Here is a 21,549-nt window from a genome sequence, read left to right as displayed (position 1 = left end):
ACCTTTCCTTGGCGGGGAAGATATGACGTTTGACTCGGTCTACTATAGTCCGTTTCAAATACAGAGTGATGACGATGACGATGCTCCCGTTACAAAACGACATCTCAAGGAGCTCCATGACAAAGTTGATTTGCTCATTGCCTCCTCTTCCACTTCTCAGTCATCCCTTTCTGAAGATGCAGTTCAGAAGATTGTTGACGCTTTCTCCAAGGCTCAGCAAGATTCCATTGCGTCTGCAACCTCCGCCATCGATGCCTCAACAAAAGCCTGTCAGGCTGCGACCGAAAAAGTCGATAAACTATTTTCTGATACCTCCTCCCTGTTAAAGTATTTACAGGAGAGTGCAAATGCTGCAAAGACTACGTTGGAACCAATTGTTCAACAGCTAACAACGTCAGTCTCCACTAAGTTGAAGTCTTTTGCTTCTTTTCGTCAAATGCTTTCAGACGACAACTCAGCCTTCCGCACAACCATAGACGAGCGTCTCTCGAAGCTACAAGAAGATTTGGCTGCTGAGAACTCTCTTATGGATGTTCTTGCCAAGAAGACCACTACTCTGAAGGTCAAGAGTGTTCAACTCTCCCACTCTCAACAGGAGATTGACTCTCTTCGGTCTGAAAGGGAGGTGATAAAGACATGTGTTTCGGATGTCCACTCTGCCATCTCCAACATCCTCGAAGCACATGATCCTATCCTTAACTATTATGTGAGGCGTACCCTTGCAGAGAAGCTTGCTCCTGCCCTTTCCCTGCTCAGCAAAATCGAAGGGCTACTTGATTTCGTGTCCATTCCGAAACAAGGGGGAGAGAAGGAATCTGTGTCCCAACCACCTCCTACTTCCAAGGCAACTCACACTACCGAACCTCCTCCAGTAGGCCAAGCCTCCGGTTCTTGTGTGAAAGACAAAGGCAAAAATATTGCTGAGGAAGAAGAGGAAGAAGACAAAGAAACAATTGCCGACTTGTTGAAACGTAGAAGTCGACGCAATGAGGCTAATGTCAGTGCTCGTGTGGCAAGAGAAGCTGAATGAAAACAGAAGGAAGCCCACGACCTTCTTGAGAGTAGGAAAACTCTTTTTCCTGCCTAGACTCTTGAGAGGATGATCAAAGAAGCCATTGACACACCGAGTATCTTGTGGCTGGAACCTGTAATCTCTTTTGATTGTTCCAATACTGTCGACTCTCAGTTTGACATGCCACTGACCCGAAAGGCGTTCATCTTTCATGCCTTCTCCAACGTTGCAGAGTTCCCTCATCCTCATCCACAGGTTGATCGGGACTTAATTGATTTCTATCTGAAGGCTGCTCAACCTCAGTATCAGACTTGGAGCGCTCAGAAGATTATCAACGTTCGGGTCTTGAAGCCGTATAGTGAAGGGAACTTCATTAACGTTCGATTCAAGGTACTTCGGGGATCTACCAAAACCGAACATGCTATTTCCCTTGCAGATCTTCCAAACCTTAATCCCCATGATTGGATTATCTTGCACAACATCCTTCTCACCAACGAAGCTGAATATGGTCCGATCATAGACCATCTCAAGAGGATGCTAGTGTGTTACATCATGGAAGTTGCACTGATGGATCAGGAGATTGCAAGCATATTTAAGAAGAAACCAAAAATATCTCTTGTTGGCTCTGCCAGTGATCTAAACCAAATGCAGATGGGTAGAATTGACTCAAGAAGAAATTCGGTCATGTTCACCAGGAACGAAGGACAGAAATGTCTTTTCGCCTTGGCTGACAAACACCTATACACCACTGCTTGCTTAGAGCATGTTTTGGGGATCATCCACAGATGCAAGCAAAACTCAGCGGATGATGTCAAGTACTTCGATGACATGATACAATGGTACATTCGGTTCAGACAGACTATTCTCGCTCTCATCACACGTCTGTTTGATACTGTGAAGAAGACTCCCGCTGCTGGCCCGAAGAAGAAGTAGTCTCGCTCCAATTTGACGCAAAGGGGGGAGATTGTTGGGTCGTATTTTGTATTAAGTGTTGCGTCTATTGGGCTCGTTAGCTAGTCCATTTTTGTATCTCCGGTATGGGCCTGTCCATCCGTGAGTTTAGTAGGGTTGATTATAAATATAGGTGCTTGCATGCATCTTAGGAAATTGATTAAGAAAAACGATAGTAAAGATAGATTAGAGCATCATTCAGAAGTTAATTATTATCGTTCTTGTAACCCTAAATCCTCTACAGCGGAAGTTCTTAGTCGAGCTCTGCTGAGGATTATTTGATCTAATCATTCGACATATTTTGATCCATACTTGTCTTATTTATTGTTTTATGTTCATCGTAATACCTGTTACAAAGATCTAATCGATCTTCAAGTTTGTTTCATAACTCAACATTTCTTTTTAGACACATAAGTATTCCAATAAGTCTTGTTTCGTGCCTTATTCATTGAAATCCCATTTTCTTGTGAAATCTTTTCTTTTTGGCTCTGAATTTTATTTATTGATTTTTCAAAAACTTTATCGTTTGTTTGTTTCTCAACCTTTGACGATTCAGTTTTAACCACCCAAGTTCGACTTGGTTTTTGTCTTTGAAAAGTGTATGAGTTTTTGGTAAGATTGTTCCCAATGGTGCTTTGATTTGAGAAAAATCCTTCCTTCGAAGCTTTCTTATTGTCCTCTTCAACCAATTTGTTTATCTCTGGTTTCACACTATCTCCATTACCCTTTGTGACAAAAACTTGGTTTGGAAAGACAACATTATCAATGCACTTGAAGTTTGGATAAACCACAAAATTAGGTTCAAGATAATGAGGCCTATTTTTTCATGATTTTGTCAAATTTCTTTGTTTCTTCCTACACTTGATCTTCAACAATTCGAGGGACTTTTGATTCTTTCAATACATTTGGATCTATTGTTTCCTTCGAAACCTCGTCATCATCATCACCGTCGACAGTCACATGGTCAGGGTCAAAAACTTTCGAAGTAGAGGGTTGGTCTTTGTCAACTTTAATATTCAAATCATGACATTTTTCTTTACCCTTAGCTAATGATTTGACATTAATGAAAAATAACTGAGAACAATCAACAACTTCCTCTGCTTCAATTTCACTGATATTGTCATCTTCGATATCAGCAAAGTTGTTTTGAGAGTCAGAAGTCGAATTCTCAGTCTTTTTCAAAATCTTGATTTGTTCATTTACAGTCAAAGTCTTTTTAACTATATCAACAAGATCATTAGCATCTAAATGCTTATCGATTTTCACTATTCCATAGGGATATATATTCTCGGGGACTTTATCAAAATCAGAAATAGTCATCTCACAATCATAAGACGTTGCATCTACATTTTCCCTTTCGAAAGATAATAATGGTAGAAGCTTCCTATGTTGTTCTTTACTTATGTCACAAGAGTGATGCAATTCAGTTAGTTTACAATAGAGTCTTTTAGCATAATTACAATAACTATTCCTTTGTTTTAACAAAATCCTATTATCTACATTCAAACTATCTCTATCAATCATAATATTCATTATTTGCAACTCTAGATGATCTATTTTAGCCTTCTTTGCCTCCAACATCCTTTGGGTTTCTAGTAACTGAGTACTATATTTTTTAGCCTCATTGCTAGCATAGATCACTAGATTATTAGCATAAGTAATAACATCATCAAACTTAGTTAACATAGAATTATAAGCACTTGAAGGAATATTAAAGGATTGAAGTAGAGAACGTACCTTTGAAGTCATTAGTGCTTTGTCTGTTGATGTCAAAACAAAGCAACGACCAGTAATCTTCTCTTCTTCATCCTCCTCAAACTTTTCAAACATGGCTTCATGTGTTTGATTTCTCATCTCTTCATCATCCGAGCTTGAAGACCATATTTGATATTTGCCCTCATCCTCATTTTCTCCTCTCGCAACCAGTGACAATCCCTTCGACTTTTCCCTCACTTCTTCCAGCTTTTCGAAATAGTATGCCTCATCCTTAACCCTATTCATCTTTTCTTCTTTCTTTTTCATCATGCAGTCATTAGCCATGTGATTTGCTCCATGACAGTAGTGACAATCAATTCCCGAATCACCTTTTAGCTTTTTCTCTTGTTTCGAATCTTCACTCTTAACCTCTTTCTTCTCAAACTTCGTCTCGTCACTAACTTTTCCAGTGTTACTTCCCTTCATTTCACCAACTTTTGACTTTCCATTGAATGATTCTTATAAAACTTCTTTACTCTGTTGTTGGAGTAAAAAGCCACCGCTTCGTCATCAGAGTTGACGATAAGACCTTTATCTTTAGATCTTTCCTTCTCAGTAGCTTCCATCTCACCTACTCTTCCTAATACTTTCGAAACCAATCCTAATGGACCTCCCATATTGATTTTTGACTCTTCAGCTATTTCATTTACTTCATTTTCGTGAGCTTTTAGCAGATTGTAAAGTTCATTGAGAGTAAAAAAATCGAAAGTCTGTTGTGTCTTCATCATCAAACTCACATTCCTCCACTCCTTGCGAAGCCCCATTATGAAAGTAAGGTTGCATTCCATAGTAGACCTGGTAATTTCATACCTATTACACTTGTAGATGAGCTCGTTCAGATGATCATAGTACAATTCGATCGATTCACCATCTCTTTGCTTAAACTCCCTTAATTCAATTAGACATTGCTTGACTGAACTGATTTTGGTCTTCTCATTACCCTAATACTTTTCCTTCAGTGTATTCCAGATTTGTTTTGATGTTTTGCAGGTTCGAACGTAATTATACACCATAGGAGGAAGAGTACCACGAAGCTCTCTCATGCATCTTTTCCATTTTTGTAGCCTTTCAGTTTGTTCAGTAACACTTTGAGTTGATGTAGAATTACCAACGCTTTAAACAGATGAAGGTGGATGAACATCATCAGTAATGCACTTCCATAGCTCTTCGTCGAGTCCGTTCAAGTAATCATCTATTCAATCTGCCTATTGATCGCAACCTTCGAACCCGAAAAGTTTAGATAGAGAAAAAAATAGGATGTTTATTGCTTATTCCCACCACAATAAGCTAAGTTTAAGTGTTTGGATAGGAATTCTTAAAAATCAGCTTATTGTGGTAGAGATAAGCTAAATAAGTTTATTTTAATAAGCATCTACCCCCCCCCCCCCCCTTCTCCTTGTTTGAATGTAAAAAAAAATAGTGTCAAAATTTAATTTAATTTAAAAAAAATAAAAAAAAATAAAAAAAAAAACTTATGGGCGTTTGGATAGAGAAAAAAGAGGATGTTTATTGCTTATTGCTTATTCCCACCACAATAAGCTAGTTTAAGTGTTTGGATAGGAATCCTTAAAAATCAGCTAATTGTGGTAGAGATAAGCTAAATAACCTGATTTTAATAAGCATCTCCCCCCCCCCCCCCCTCTCTCTTATTTATTCTCACCGCAAATAAGCTAATAAGTTATAGTCTAATTTATCCAATCAACCCCTTAGTGTCTTTTTGTGAAAAATATTTCAATTTTGACACATCAACATGTCATGTCATCAAAACTGACACGTCAGTAGAAAACCGGGTTGACTGGTTAAGTTGTCAAAATTGTAACAAACTGAAAAACATTTGATCAAATTTGAAAAAAAAAAGTATCAAATTAGAATTTCGGTATAAACTTAGTGACTTTTATATTACTTTTTTTTTCTTAAATGCAACAATGTGGTTCCGTGAAATAGTCTAATCTTAGGAAGAAAAAGAGCAACGTTGTATGCATGCCAAAAAAATTTTGTTTTACATTTGAGAACTAGAAATTCTTACACTATCTCTTGTTGATAAGAAATGTGTGCACCATTTATCTACACGTTTTGGTACATGAAAAGCACATGTGAAATTGCGTTATTCCTATATGTAAATATGATAAATTGCTTATCTCTTAAATGAGAATTACACACGAATATATAAAAACAATACCTAAATTATAAAGGTTTTAGGCTGAAATCCTAACCCTACACACTAACATCTCTTTGTAGTTTTATCCGGAGGAAACTTCTCGACGATTAAAATGACAAGATGAATAAAAATAAATATATGATAGATTCGGAGAGACGGGGATCAAGGACTAGTGAGATTAATAAGTTAGACGGTGTAAAATACAAAAATATCAAAGAACATATATATATATATATATATATATATATATATATATATATATATATATATATATATATATATATATATATATATATATATATATTTTTAATTATACATATATGGGGTAAAATTATCATATATGCAAAATGGTAATGAACGTCTCTTTATCTGTTTAATTACGTTACCCTTTTATTTCTCATATGCAACATGAATGGCGTTTGTGGATATAATTTTTTCGGAAAAGACAAATTTGGGAGTTGAGACAATTAAGGGACAATTTCAAATAATTGATAATAATAATAAAATTAATACATGATTACGATTTATGAGTATGATGATGAAATATAAATTATTAGAAAGAATTTATTTCATACGACAGATTGTCCATTTGTACATGTGTGGGGATATGAATGAACCAAAGAAAGTAACCCTCAACTAATAAAACAAAACTGACGTCATTACACTTGGAGTTTTACAGAAATTTCATCCCCATATGGCCATCGTATTTCCATTTCCTTAAGCAAAAACATAATAATATCTTTTTTTTCTTTTTTTTTTTTGACGAATGCATTATTTTGTAGACATGAGATGTCGGTAACGAACTTAAAAAATATATTAAATGGGCATATTTGGTATCTTAAAAAATAAAAATAAAAAAAAAACTATGTTTTTTATATTTTTATGTAAATTGATGACATATCAAACCGTTACCTCTCTCTTTTTTCTTTTTTCGTGAACCGATAATAATATCCGTTATAGTCTAAAAGCTACAAACCAATTGAGAGTTCCCTTCAAACATAAAAAACCGAATCTTACGTCAACAGAATACATCTTCTCTTCATTACAGTCCAACAAAGTGTTAGGGGTGCAGACGTAGGCGATGATGACCCTAATGAAATTGGTTGTAGAGAACAAACCTTTATTCTTGTTTTGGACAATTTGCTTGGTAGCTTTTGGTCATGGCAAGTGTAAAGCCATACTCTCCAATACCTTTGATCATGTGTGGTCGTTGGTTGTTCTACGATTTATGTCTAATTATTACGAATAAGACTGAGACTAGAGTAGTTGCTTGTCATGTTTTTGTCTATATGTGACATGTGTACATAAACACTTTTAGATTCTTCTTGGTTTAATTGCGTTGTTATATGGAATTTGTTGCTATCATGTTTGCCTTTTATTTTATTATGATGGCAAAAAAGAAAAGAGTGGCGGACCAAATAGATTTTTTTCATTCTTGAATTTGTGAGTTCGGTTTTATACCATGTTCATATAGTATATACCATATCCTTCAAAAAGAATACATGAGTTTGTATAGTTTATTTTTAGAGCATCCATAATGGTGAGTTCAATGGGAGAGTTGAATGAGGTGACAAGTTCATGTGTCATTCAATGGATGAAATTCTACCATTATGAGATGCCACTTTGGCATTCAATAGATTTGGAGTTCAATGGTCATTGAACTCTTCAATGGAAAAAAGAAAAGTTTTAATTCTTAAATATTTATTATAAATTACATTTTATAACATTGTATTAAACTTTGTAGAGTTTAATGCATTGTAGAGAAAAAATATAATAGAGTTGTATGGATTGTAGAATGGTGATGTGGCAATCCATTAAACTCTATGAAGTTCTATGCATTATAAGAGGGAATAGGTTGAATCCATGAATATAGAAAGGAGTAATTTTGACCCATTTAGTTTCCAAACAGTGTACTTTGTAAAATTAAAAAGCTCAGTTCAAATTAAATATGTCAGGGTATTTATAAGTCGTCCAAAATATACTTTACAACTCCTAAACCATTTTATAAAAATATGGACCATTATTTATTTATATTTTATATAACAACTTTGGACCTCTCTTTTACTTATATCTATTTGGACTATCATTTGACTCGACTCATCTTGCCATCGATGGCTATTACTTCGATTCATATTACTAAATTAGTATGTTACTTAGGGGTGAACATAGTGCGGTTTGGTGTAATTTTAGGACCAAATCGAACCACAAACCACAAGGTGAGGTTTTTGAATTCTAGAAACCGTTGGGTGCGGTTTTTCAATAGTTCGGTTTTGCGGTTTGAGTGCGATTTTGGTTTGTACCAGTTCGGTGTCGGTTTTAAACCTAGTCAAACATATAGTGCGGTTTTTTATATTCACAAGTATGATTTTTTTAACCGTTGTGTTCATTTGAAGATTTATGATTATATGACATGGTGTCATTTCGTTTCCTCATATTTAGAAGTCGTAATTTTGAGTTTTTTATGTTGTTTACTTGATCACTTCATTTGCAACTCATATTCTCAAGCTCATTTTTTTTATTCAATTTGCACTTAGAAGTTACAAACTTGCAAGTTGTAGCCCACATAGTGTTTATACTTTATACCTAATCATTAAGTCACAAACATAAAGTGACAAAACTCACGTACTAAACTTAATACCTAATTACTAATTACCGTCAAATTCAATATATAATATATGTATCAATTAGAGTTTATTAGTTTTTTTAAATAATATGTGTAATTGTATAATATAAATTAGTGATTTATTTTATTGTTAATAAGCTTGCGGTGCGGTTCGGTTTTGGTAGTCTGATTTCTAGATAAAAACCGCACCGCATCAATAAATTCGGTTTTTCAAAAAAATAAAATCCGCACCATTGGTTTTTGCGTCGGTTTCGGTTTCTCAGTTGCGGTTTTTCTTTTATCGATTCGGTTTTTGCTCACCCCTACTGTTACGTATGTAAGGCATAATTAGATATTCTTATAAAACTTATAAAACTTAGGATAGTTTGGTAGCTATGGGTGGCAATCATAGACCCAACACGTAACCAGATACTGACCCAACACGAAAATAAATGGCTTTGGGTTGAGATTTTTGACCCGCCAACCCATTTATTTCATAAGTTGGGTTGGGTTAGGTTACCTGTTTGGGTTCGCGGGTCAACCCGCCAACCCGATTATATATATATATATATATATATATATATATATATATATATATATATATATATATATATATATATATATTATGTTTAAAAAATATATTTAATTATTTATCAGTTTTGAATATTAATTATCATTTGATCGTTTTCCGAATTCCAAAACTGTAAAACATCTTCGAGTCGACTAAGCATGCCCTAGCCCCTAAAAAGCCCCTATTCAAAAAGAAATTCAGTCTTCGGTCTCCAAACTCACAACTTCGTGTCTCCCATCTCTGTTGATTGAGGCATCGAGTTATTGACTGTCGCAGTGTCACACACACACCACTCGTCTTCTCGTCCTCCGGCTGTCGCACAACACTCGTCATCGTCACTCCTATTTTTTTACTCTATGTTGAATATTTAAGACTTTATGACTTCATTTTATTTGTATTTTTTAATTTCATTTTAAAATGTATTGTTCATTAAATGGGTTATACGAGTTTGGTTCGACTCACTGACCCACGAACCAATATACTTATACGGGTTAGGTTGGGTTGATGTTTTCAATCCGCTAACCCATAACCCGCCAACCCACCAACTCATATATTATATGGGTTGGGTTTGGTCAATATATTATGACCCGCCAACCCACCAATCCGTGACCCGCCAACCCGAACTCAACCCAATTGTTAAGCTTATTGGTAGCCTCTTAATATTCTAATAAAGAGAAATTCTTAATTTTTCAATTGAGAGTGTTTGATAGCCTTTAATTTTTGTCTCTCAATTGTTCAACAAACTCTTAATTTTAAGAGTTGTATAAAAAAAGTTTTTGAAATGGCGTTTAACAAACCTTATTCCCACTTCTTTTTCCATTTTAGGATATCATTTTCCCTTTCTCTCCCACTTACATTTCCGACCTCTTAAAAGTTCAAAGCATTTAAAAATCCAAATCTTTTTAAAATTCACATCCCAACAAACAATTGTATTTATTTGAAGAAAAAAAAATACCAAGTTGATTATAGGTGGCAAAAATTATGGATATACCGGGTAAAGTATTTTTAAACAAACATATTTTGGTTAAGCTGACCAACCAATTTTTTAAAGCAGATTTATACTTAATCTATTAATTAAATATGATTAAAATCTACTTTATTGAAATATATTAGAAGATGTAGATAATAATATAGTTTCTTTTTTTTTTTAAGTAAAACAATCACTAGTTTGTAAAGAATTTTTAAGATGCATTAAAGAGACTTTGGCCCATTAAACGTTGCCTAGGTTCATTTCATACAAATCGTGTATGTTTGGAGTTCTGCTGTGATCACCCATCACACTATGTTTTCTGTTCCACAAAATGACAAAACCAAGCAATCTTTTGTATCAAAGATGATGTAAACTGTTCCCAAAATATACAAATTTTCAAATTGTAAGTTGCATCAGTTTGTTAGTATGGTGAATAGATGCTTTAACTTCATAAAACCATTATCAAAATGGAAAATTGTTTCCTTTTCAACACATTCTTTACCAAATCTTGATCTTTTTTGTCATTTTTCTTCACAAACACCCACCAAGATTCCAAACCCACATGGCGGAAGTTACTCAAAGAAAGAGCAAACTCTTCTTTCTATGTTCAAGAAAGCTTGCACCAAGAAAGACATTGAACAACTCCATGCTCATGTGGTTCAAACTGGTTTTACTCAAAACCTGTTTGTTGTGGGTAAGATTATCGTGTCGTGTGCTGTATCAAATGAGGGTTCTATGGATTATGCTATTTCCGTATTCGAAAAGATTGAGAACCCAGATGGGTTTCTTTGGAACACGATGATTAGAGGGTTTGCGAGGATGAATCAAGTAGACAAAACGTTCTGTTATTATAAGAAAATGCTCGACCATGGAGGTGTTGCTGACAATTTCACTCTTTCGTTCTTGCTTAAAGCTAGTGGTCAATCTGGATCTGTTTTACTGGGGAAACAGATTCATACCAGTGTCATAAAACACGGCCTTGAAAATCATGTTTTTGTCCGGAACACCTTGATTCACATGTACGGAACACTAAAAAACGTTCACGTTGCACGCCAGTTGTTCGATGAAATGCCTAAACCAGACTTAGTCGCTTGGAACACCATAATTGATTGCCATGTTTGTTGCGGGAAACACAAAGAAGCACTTGACTTGTTTTCCCGTATGCAAGAAGCCCACATAAAACCTGATGATGCCACCCTCGTTGTCATCCTATCAGCCTGTGCCACACTAGGGGCATTAGACCTCGGGACATGGGTTCATTCCATTATCAATACTCGTTTATTAATGAACGATATATCAATCGTGAACTCATTGATTCATATGTACACAAGATGTGGAGAACTTGAAGAAGCACAAACGATCTTCACTAAAACAAACAATAAAAACATAGTAACATGGAACACAATGATATTAGGGTTCGCAACACATGGTCATGTCCAAGAAGCAATAAACATATTTTCTTTAATGATAAACAAAAAACTCGCACTACCAAATGATGTAACTTTCTTAGGCGTCCTAACTGCTTGCAGCCATGGAGGAATGGTCGAAAAAGGAAGACAAATTTTCAATAAAATGATCAAAGAATACCACATAACCCCAACAATAAAGCATTATGGGTGCATGGTTGACATGTTATGTAGAGCTGGACTAGTCGTTGAAGCTTACGAATTAGTTCAAAATATGCCGATGGAATGCAATTCCATCATCTGGAGGACAATTTTAGCCGGTTCCCGAGTTCACGGGAATGTGAAATTAGCCGAGATTGTGAGACGGAATCTTTTGGAAGTCGAAGATCATAGTAGTGACTATGTTCTTCTTGCTAATACTTATGCAAGTTTAGAAGATTGGAATCAAGTATCGAGAGTAAGACGATTGATGATAGATAATGGAGTTCAAAAACCGAGCCCCGGTAATAGTTTTCATATCCACAATGGGAATGGAATCGGTTTATTTTGTTATGAAAGGTGAAAACAACACAAAGTTTTTATACAAATCGATATCTTTGTTTATTTTGTTATGAACGGTGAAAACGGCACAAAGTTTTGATAGAAAACGATATCTTTAGTATGTTGCATAGGTTTTCATTACTTAAAGACATATAATTTATGAAATTTTCTTTTGCTTCTTGTCCTTCCACTCTTTGATGTCTTCGTTTACTTTAGCTTTAACACGAGCATGAAACCCTGGATATGGTTCGTAACCAACTGCCATTTCTAGTGCCTGAACATCAACAACAAAAGATACAAGTTAAAATAGTTGTCCATCAGGCAGGACTGGAGGCAGGACTAGGACTGGAGGCAGGACTGGACTGGACAAGCTTTCTTATATCTAATGTTGACGATGAGGTGGGCATTTTTGTCTTTTGCACAAACAAACGATTGAGAGCGAGTCTGTGTCCCACCTTTTTTGAGTGGGACAAAAAACTTTGTACATTTTTATCATATATCGACATCATTCCCAATCGCAGTGTTAAACACAATACAACCTGTTATGATTCAGGTGTCCTCCAATACATGATCTTACGTATAAAAACACGAATTATTACCTCAAGCAACACGAATTATTACCTCAAGCAACACGAAGAAAGGTGCCATCAAGAAGGCTTGCGCTAGGTTGTCCAATAAAGCTGGTGCACGTTTCTATTCATAAATAAATACATGAAAAATGAATTATTATCAACACAAGAATGAGAAAAATGAAACGGGAAAAGTGTTGAAATTTGCATAAAATTACCTCAAACACGCCATGTCCTATGAATTGTCCTGTCCAGCAGAATAACTGAGCAGCAAGAACAACCTGAAAACACACAGAGAAAAAATATATATAACAATATGGTGATATATATTCATTTGAGTTTAGAGATTTTGGGAAAACCTGAATCTGATTCTTTAAATATTATGGTGAAAATTGATTATTAAGATACTTATTACTTGATTATCTCGTTTTACAAGTTTTATAATCACTTTGAAAACACACATACAAACACTATAAATCACCTTGGATCCTGTTAACGTTTATGATACGAACAAACATCTTTCACTTCTACTTGAGAGAAAATAACCAAAGAAAACACTGTAGTTACACAAAAATAGAGCTTAAACTAAGGGATTAGGGTTCAATTTCATTACTTTGAATCTGGGTTTTGAACCAAAATTGATCTGAAATTTAAACTAAATAAGATTTAATACTATTTGGAAACCTAAAATTCACTAAAAAAAAAACTGCAGACAAAGTAAAATTTACCTTCCAAGCAAGAGAGAATCCCAGATGATGAGCAAGAAAGCTCCCAGAAACCCAACAAAAAAAACAGAGCAAACCAGCTACAGAACCAGCTTTCAAATCCAAACACACATAAAATCCAGCATAAATCACAGTGAACAAGAACCCGTAATTCAAAATCAAGCTATGTGGTAACGACAGATTAAGCAAAGGGGGTGTAAAGTAGAGCATCACAAGAGCTGTGAACAAAATCGGCCAAACAAACAACATGTGGATGAATACGTTAACTGGGTTGCTATGATATGCCCCATAAAACGCGAAGTGTTTTTCAAGATCAAATAACCCTATCTTCGCCATCAGATTTTGCCCCCTTTGAATTTCTTCAAGTGTCTGAAGATTTGTTTGATGTTTAACGTGTATTTAAAGATTAAGAAAAATATGGTATCAGGGATAAAGAATTTTCTTCAAAGATGGATCGTTTTGACTACGCCAGTGGAGTCATTGAAAATTTACTTCGAGCAGTCCACTGGATTTTGTGTTTGGTTTCAGATGTACCGATGATATCAATGTGCCGTCGCTAACGTGGCCGGGGAGTAGTAGTCACTAACGTGCACCGATATATTTTTTCATGTGATACTCATTTGATAAAATTGCAAGAATGGTCCATTAAAACTACCAATTTTGGTCCAAACAAGTTTGGAATCACAAGGATGGTCCAAAAGTTTCATTTTGTTGCGAGTTTGGTCTATTTGGTTTTGTTTTTTTATAAAATGATAATTTTGCCCTTGGTATTTTTTTTTTTAGTTTTTTTATTACAAAAATCTGAAAAAAGAAAATACTCATCTCTCTCTCTCTCTCTCTCTCTCTCTCTCTCTCTCTCTCTCTCTCTCTCTCTCTCTCTCTCTCTCTCTCTCTCTCTCTCTCTCTCTCTCTCTCTCTCTCTCTCTCTCGCGCGCGCGCGCGTGTTTTGACCTCCAGTGAAGGGAAGGGAAGGAGGAATCGGTGATTTCACAAATTCTCACCCTCCTTCTATCGAAGCACCACCCAAACACCCTCAGCTGCTGCTATTCCCGATTCCCTTCTCCCTCTTTTCTTCTTTGACACACCGAAAAACGAAACGTAAGGAAGGAGGTTGTTGCCTCCGTTCCAGCCACCCCACCTCCGGTTGCTGAGAAATCCCACGAAACATCTACATGTTGTCGTTTCCGTTCTCCTTCTTCTTCTTTTTAGTCAGATCAAGCACCGATGGTGCTCTCCATTGGTCGACTATTATTGTTGTCTCCCTTTTCAGTTCAATTGTTGTCGGAGACGAGTTCGAAGAGGCCAAAAGGATCGCTGGAAAAACGGGCTCCTCTTCTTCGTGATTCCTCAACCACCATCGATCCACCCATATTGTTGCTTACGATCGTGTTCTTCTTCTCGATTCGTCGTAAGGAGATGTTCAGATCTCGACGACGGCTTCGTTCTTCAATTAGGGTTTTCGTTTTAGTTCTTCAATTAGGGTTTTCGTCTTCGTTCTTCAGTTAGGGTTTTCTGCTTCAAATCTGTTCATCAATCTGTAGATTTCTTGGGTTCTTGAGTTCTAAAAAAATGTTTTTAGTTGTTAGAATCGGGTTAGAAAACACACACATATAAATGTTTTTGTTCCCGAAATCATCGATCCTACTGGGCTCTTGATGTTGTGTGTAGGAGAGAGATGTAGTGTATTGATTGATTTTTGATTTTCAGATCACAAAAACACACACATGTTGTAGTTTTATCTCCAGATCGAATTTTAGAAAATCGGAGCATCAAAGAAATGGATTTCGAACACACACACACACACACAAGATGACAAGAACACATACAAGAAATATGGAACATGAACACATACAAATACAAGATTTGAACTCAAGAACTCAAATTTCTAATTTTTTGTAAGCAAAAACAGGTTTGGGTTGTAGCGTACAACCTGCTAAAGCTTTTTCAGATTAAGAGAGAGAGAGAGAGAGAGAGAGAGAGAGAGAGAGAGAGAGAGAGAGAAAATAAGGGTGGAGTGAGATTTTTTTCTTTTTTGCTTTTTGTAATAAAAAAAATTAAAAAAAGAAAAAATACCAATGACAAATATGTCTTTAAAAAAAGTTTTGGAAATTTTGGACTAAACTCGGAACAAAATAAAGCTTTTGGACCACCCTTGCGAGTCCAAACTTGCTATATTTGACATATCACATGGAAAATTCTTGTAATTTTGTCTACTTAATTTTGTCCTATAACTTTGATTATCATTCAAACCAGAGTAATATTGTGTTATTGTGGATAATTTTCCATGTAAATTTTTTGGGGAGATGTAGGTTGTTAGTTTGTAAAAATAAAAAAAAATAAAAAAAAAAGACCATACAAACAACAAAAGTAAAAGTTACACAAAAAACCAAATTATAAAAAAATATAAAATAAGTCGTTCAAATAAAAAAATAAAAAATAAAAAAACATAAAAAACCAAGTTAAAATTTTCAAAAAGTAACCGGTGAAAGATTTGAACCCTGCACAATTCTAAAAAAATGCGCTAAAACAAAGTTGTAAAAAGATTAAAAGAGCATATTAGATCATATTCGTAAAATAATTTATAAAGTGTCAAAATTGTAAGATTAAAATGTTTTGACATTTGAGGTGCAACAATTTAAATGTTGGGTCAAAATGTAAAAAAAAAATTATGAGGGGCCAACGTTAAAACAAAGTTGTGTTTATATATATATATATATATATATATATATATATATATATATATATATATATATATATATATATATATATATATATATATATATATATATATATATGAAAATATAAATATTTTGCGAAATAAAAAAAAAATTATCTTAGAAAAATCAAACATATATACTTTAGAAATTAAATTTATTAGTAATAAATTAAAAATAATAAATTTACATTGAAGGGTGTTATGGTAATATAGTTTTAAAGGTGGTTTTAACAATTGTTTCTTTTCTTTTTTTCATGTCTTTAAACCATTTTTAAATTTAAGTTTTCATAATAAAAATGTCAAAAAAAACATGTTTTGCTTATATGAAACAATTTCTCATGTATCATTGATTATCATCATGTAGTTTAAAGTTTGGTTGTATTCTTGACCAAAATAAAAGGTTAAGGTGGCACAATCTTATATGTTTTCTTTGTTTTTGTTTTCGTGTTTTCACATATTATTTACATTTTTGCATCTATATATATATATATATATATATATATATATATATATATATATATATATATATATATATATATATATATATATATATAAAATAAGGATTATTTTTGCATTTGTTATTTAATATTCAAACAACTTCTCTAAGATGATTATTGCACAGGGTATTTATGTAAAATATTGATCTTTTTGTAAGTTGACTACTTTGTAGGGACCATTTATGTAAAAAGAACACTACCGGGACTTTCTGTAAATTGATTAATTTATAAGGACTATCAATGTAAAATAAACAACAAGGACCATTTCTATAAGGTTATTGACATAAATGTCCTTAAGTTTGTTAATTATCGGTTTTATCGACGATTTTTTATTTGTTTATGTTCTTTAGTTTTTCAAGTTTTTTTCATATTTGCTCTCTTTACTTGTAATAGTAATTTTTCAGGTTACTATGAATTATTATTTGCAAAAAAAACCTTTAATTTTATAAATATTTTGCAAAAAACTCTTAAGTTTACAAATATTTTATATATTTACCTTTAGTATGTTTTTTTTTCATATTATACGAATTAAGAGTTTTTTTTTTGAACGGCTGAATACATTAAAAAAAAAACCACACTCTAACAAGGAGCTAAAGCAAAAAACAAACTAAATACATCAAATTTTGTAACATCTAAAATTTCAAGTATTATTCTTTAAAATTTTCTTGTGTCTTCGATTTGATTTTATGGATTTTAACCTTACCATGACGTGGTGTTTTGAGCACCACGACCTGGTTGTGCCACCCTCTTATGAAAGTGGTGATTTAATGACTACGATGTGGCATCGCCCTCCGCACAAAATCCTAAGTTTCGAGATTGGGCCCTATATAAAGGATATGAGGGCTATGGTTTCCTCCACCCTCAGCCCCCATTTCTCCATAAGACCTCCCCCCCCCCCCCCCCCCCCCCCCCCAAAAAAAAAAAAAAAAAAAAAAAAACAAAACAAAAAAAAACAAAAAAAAAACAAACAAACCCTAGCCTCTTGTGGCCATTTGATGCTTATTTTTGTGATTTGTAGCCTTTAAAGGGAGAAGGAATATCTTGTAGAGCAAAAAAATCAAGCAAGATCATCTCCAACTCTTTGTGTAAATTTTGGATCTTTGTAAGTCCCTCAAACCATCATCTTTGTAGTTGTTCCTTGTAGATCTATGTTTTTTGAGTCTTGTTATTCTTGTTGGGAAGATTATAGTGATTCATCTTGATATAGTTTGTAACTCTTTGGATCAATGAAGTCCCAAGTTCATTATGTGGTTCAGATCTGGACTTCCAAGTTGATTTGGTGCCATACATGAGATTTTGGCCCCATTTTTCATTCTTTTGACCTAAGTAGGTTTATGACATGCATTGGACATGCATATCCATAAAGTTAGGATTTTTATGAATCACTTGGATGCAAAGAGGCCTTCTAGAAAGTTAGAATGGCTAGCTTATTGCATTAAGGACTTAATTGAGTTTCAGATCTAGTAGTGTTTCCTCGATGTGGTCAAGTGTTGGTCACGGTGTGGTGGTCCAATCCGTCGCGATCTGCCTGAGCCAGACCATAACATGGTCAAGGTTCTAGCCACAGTGTGGTGGTATGGAGAGTTTACTTTGTCCATTGACCGTTGACTTTTTGACCTAGTTAACTTTTAGTCAAATGAGTAGTTTTAGTGTAACATCCGGATTCCCAGGTATAATATTTTATTCCTTTATTTTTTTGGAAGTTGAGAGGGGACTCGGCGAGTTGGTGTTTAAACTCGCCGAGTGTGGTCGCGGATTCTTATCTGAGTTCACAGCTGGACTCAGCGAGTTCATGAGTGGACTCGGCGAGTCCACGCTGTTTAATGAAACCCTAATTTCCTGGGTTTAGGACTTATTTAAAGGCCCTTAGGGTCGTCATTTGCGGCTACCAAACTGAAAGAACATAATTTTGTGGTTTGAGCTAGGCATCATTTTGTATAGATGATCGTGTCATTTTGCAATGATTGTATGTTGTCATGAAATGTGTGCTGCCGCACACATGTGTTTGGCTGCACACTTTTGTGCTGGTAGGAGGAGTACTATTTATAGCAACTGAGTTGTGTCAGTCTGTACTTTTGGCTTGGTGTCAGAACTCTGCAGTAGTTGTACTTTTCTCAAGATGTACTTGACATTTACTGAATATAGATGTGTGCATGCTTGATTCTACTTCTTCTTCATCTCAATCTCAATCTAATTGCAATTAACTTCATTGATTACTAAATTGGATCCGTAGTTTTGGGACTTACAATTGGTATCAGAGCCAATTTGGTATCAATTGAAGTTACTTTTTGAGTGTGAGAGTGCAAAATTTCACTGTTTTTTTTAAGAATTTTGATCGAAGAACTGTTGAAGGTTTGCTGTTGACTTTGAAGGTTTGCTGTTAAAGTGAGTGTGTGGTGGAGCGTGTCTAATTGAGTGTGTGTTGTTATTGTGTTTGCTGTTGATCGAGTGTGTGTTGTTACTGTATTTGCTGTAATCTTCTTGTTTGTTGCCAATAGTGTGTGCGATTAAAGTGTTTGCCGGTTAAAACTTCTACTGTTGAGATTGTGTGCAGTTAAAAGTTGTGTGCGGTTAAAAGTTTGTGTTGTGTGCGGTTAAGGTGTTATAATTGTGTGCGGTTAAAGAAGGTGCTGTTAAGTTCAGTGTGCGGTCAGCTTGGTGTGTGCGGCTCAATTCAGCGTGCGGCCAGCTTGGTGTGTGCAACTCAATTCAGTGTGCAGCTGGTTTAGTGTGTGGCTCAATTCGGTGTGCAGCTGGTTGAGTGTGCGGCTGGCTTAGTGTGTACGGTTAAGGAGTGTGTGTTTAAGAGTGTTAATGTGCGGTTGAAAATTGCTCAAATGGAATCTCAAAACATGACTGCTCATCTAGATTTGGATGCAATTATGGGAACAACTACTCGTATTCCTAGATTGCTATCAGCTGAAGGATTTCCTGAATGGAAATACCGAATTGAAAAATACATCAAAATGAAGGATTTCAAAATTTGGAGAAGCATTTTGAGAGGACCAATTCGAATTACTTCTACTCTAGAAGATGGAACGGTAATTGACAAACAGATTGAAAACTACATTGATGACGATTTTGAACGAGTTGAAGAACAAGAAAAGGCTCTTGCCACACTGACTATGGCGTTGTCTCCTGAAATTGCACAAGGATTTCGTGAGTATACATCAGCAAAAGCATTATGGGAAGCGCTTATAGAAGTTTATGAAGGAAATGAAGACATGAAGCAAAGCCGACAAGACATGCTCCGACAGAAATTCAACATGTTCAATTATGTCATGGGAGAATCATTGGAAAATCAATTGCAAAGATTTATCACACTAACCACTGAAATGAGCTCCGCAGGCGTGATGGTTACTAGATCTGAAATCAACAAGAAGTTACTAAATTCTCTTCCAAAATCATGGGACATGAATGTCTCGGTGATTAAAAAGACAAAAGACCTGAACCGTTTAAGCTTGTCTGAAACAATGGCAATTATCAAAGCTTGCGATCTTGATGATAAACAAAGAGAAATCAACCATGTCAATTCGTACTCTACAGCCAATCTTGGACTTCAAAATAACAACACCGCTTTTTCAAGCTTCACCACTCTTCAAAATACTCAAATCCAGGTTCCCCAAGTTCAACCTCATACAGTCCATCAAAACATACCATACATCATACCTAACATGGAACAAACTCAAATCCCTCAAACCATATCTCAAGTTGGTTCTAGTGTTAGTCCTTCCACAGATGTTTCATTTCAATCTCATGGAATTGGTTCCCAAAGTTCATTTACAAAAGAAAAGGAGGAAAATATGGCTTTAGCTACTGGGTTAGTGAACTACTACAATGCCTTTGTTGCTAGAGAGCTCTCTCCACAACTCTCATTCACTGATCTTGATCAAATCCATCCTGAAGATGTGGAAGATATGGATATTACTTGGCAAATGGCAATGGCAGTATTCAGGGCTAAACAATTCTCAAAAAAGACTGGAAAGAACAACTGGGGTGTAAATTCAGATAAAAAGATGGGTTTTAGCAAAGGAAAGTTACGTTGTTATAATTGTCACGAACCAGGACACTTTGCAAGGGAATGTCCAAAACCCAATCAGCGAGAAAACTCCGAAAGAACCATGGTGCCAGTAACTTACGTTCACAGCAACAACAGAGGATCATCTTCAAACAATCAGTCTGCAAACATGGCAATGGTAGCTCAATCGTTCAACTGGGAAGATCAAGTTCAGGCCCTAAACATTTCGGGACCTGAAAAGGCACATCTTGCTCAAGTCAAGGATGCAAGTAAAGAAATGGAAGCAGATCCAGAGGAGGAGATGATGAATTTTCAGTTTGCATTCATGGTATAGACCACTCCTGAACCAGTCAAATCTGAGGTTAGTGAGTTCGGCTGTTCTCAATCTTGTATTAAAACTGTTAAGTTTTTGAGAGATCAAATTGAGTTAATCAAAAGAGAAAACGAGGACTTGAAATATGAGGGATATACTCTCAGGAAAAATCAAAAGCCATTAAAAACTCAATTAGAAAATAAAACAAAAGACTTTAAAAAATTGCAAGAGGATTACAACAACAAATGCGAGAACTATGATCATCTCAAAAGAAAACTTGTTGCTGTAACCTTGGAACTTGACACATTGAAAAATCGTTTTGAAAAAGCTGAATTTAATTTCAAAAAGTACGATGGGTCAAGTGAAAAGATTGCAAAATTAATCGAAGGTCAATCGCACTGGAGAGATATCACTCATGGTAATCACATAAAAGTCGGATTAGGTTTTGAGAGTGTCCCTCCTCCTTTCAATCACAATTACACTGCTATTCCCCTGTCTCAAGAAGAAATTGACAGAGAACCTTGCATGGTGTACGGAAAGTCAGCTTCTGAGCAGGAAATACAGTCTAGTTATGAGACTTTGCATACTAACGTTTTTACTTCAAGTGCAGATATATCAATAGTTCAGGGGGAGCATGCAGCTGAAACTTTTGAGTCAAATAATGTTGTGATTGAGTCTGGTGTTAATTACAGTAATGAGTCTGTGTCAAAATCAAACACAAATGTTTTTGTGTCGGGTGGTATTTA

At 35.1% G+C, this 21,549-nt stretch overlaps 1 protein-coding gene and 1 pseudogene across 2 annotated transcripts; one reads left to right on the top strand and one right to left on the bottom strand.

The window, feature by feature from the left end:
* Positions 1 to 10,297: 10,297 nt before the first annotated feature.
* On the top strand, positions 10,298 to 11,987 carry LOC145052415 (pentatricopeptide repeat-containing protein At1g59720, chloroplastic/mitochondrial pseudogene; annotated as a pseudogene).
* Positions 11,988 to 12,000: 13 nt separating this feature from the next.
* LOC145052416 (ER membrane protein, putative (DUF962)) lies at positions 12,001 to 13,864 on the bottom strand. Of its 2 annotated transcripts, none has more exons than XM_079000237.1 (4): positions 13,263 to 13,864; positions 12,753 to 12,815; positions 12,587 to 12,658; positions 12,001 to 12,239 (listed from the first exon to the last, which is right to left on the bottom strand). In XM_079000237.1, the coding sequence occupies exons 1-4, from the start codon at positions 13,593 to 13,595 to the stop codon at positions 12,123 to 12,125; spliced, it is 585 nt and encodes a 194-aa protein (XP_078856363.1). In that variant the 5' UTR covers positions 13,596 to 13,864; the 3' UTR covers positions 12,001 to 12,122. The 2 variants fall into 2 exon arrangements, with proteins under 2 accessions (XP_078856363.1, XP_078856364.1); XM_079000238.1 differs by having other exon boundaries at positions 12,565 to 12,658; positions 13,263 to 13,855.
* Between the last annotated feature and the right edge of the window lie 7,685 nt (positions 13,865 to 21,549).

Source organism: Lactuca serriola, chromosome 5, assembly GCF_051521515.1.
Source record: "Lactuca serriola cultivar US96UC23 chromosome 5, Lser_US96UC23_V15, whole genome shotgun sequence".
Lineage (NCBI taxonomy): Eukaryota > Viridiplantae > Streptophyta > Magnoliopsida > Asterales > Asteraceae > Lactuca > Lactuca serriola.
Note: the sequence above shows the minus strand (reverse complement) of the source record. Positions and strands in the feature narration are given on the sequence as shown.

Bases quoted from the DNA above. Each gene is read 5' to 3' on its own strand.
- LOC145052416 (XM_079000237.1), bottom strand. From the start codon at position 13,595: ATGGCGAAGATAGGGTTATTTGATCTTGAAAAACACTTCGCGTTTTAT. The intron at 12,816-13,262 runs GTAAATTTTACT...GTGTGTTTTCAG, and splicing joins GATTCTCTCTTGCTTGGAAG to GTTGTTCTTGCTGCTCAGTT. The intron at 12,659-12,752 runs GTAATTTTATGC...ATTTATGAATAG, and splicing joins TAGGACATGGCGTGTTTGAG to AAACGTGCACCAGCTTTATT.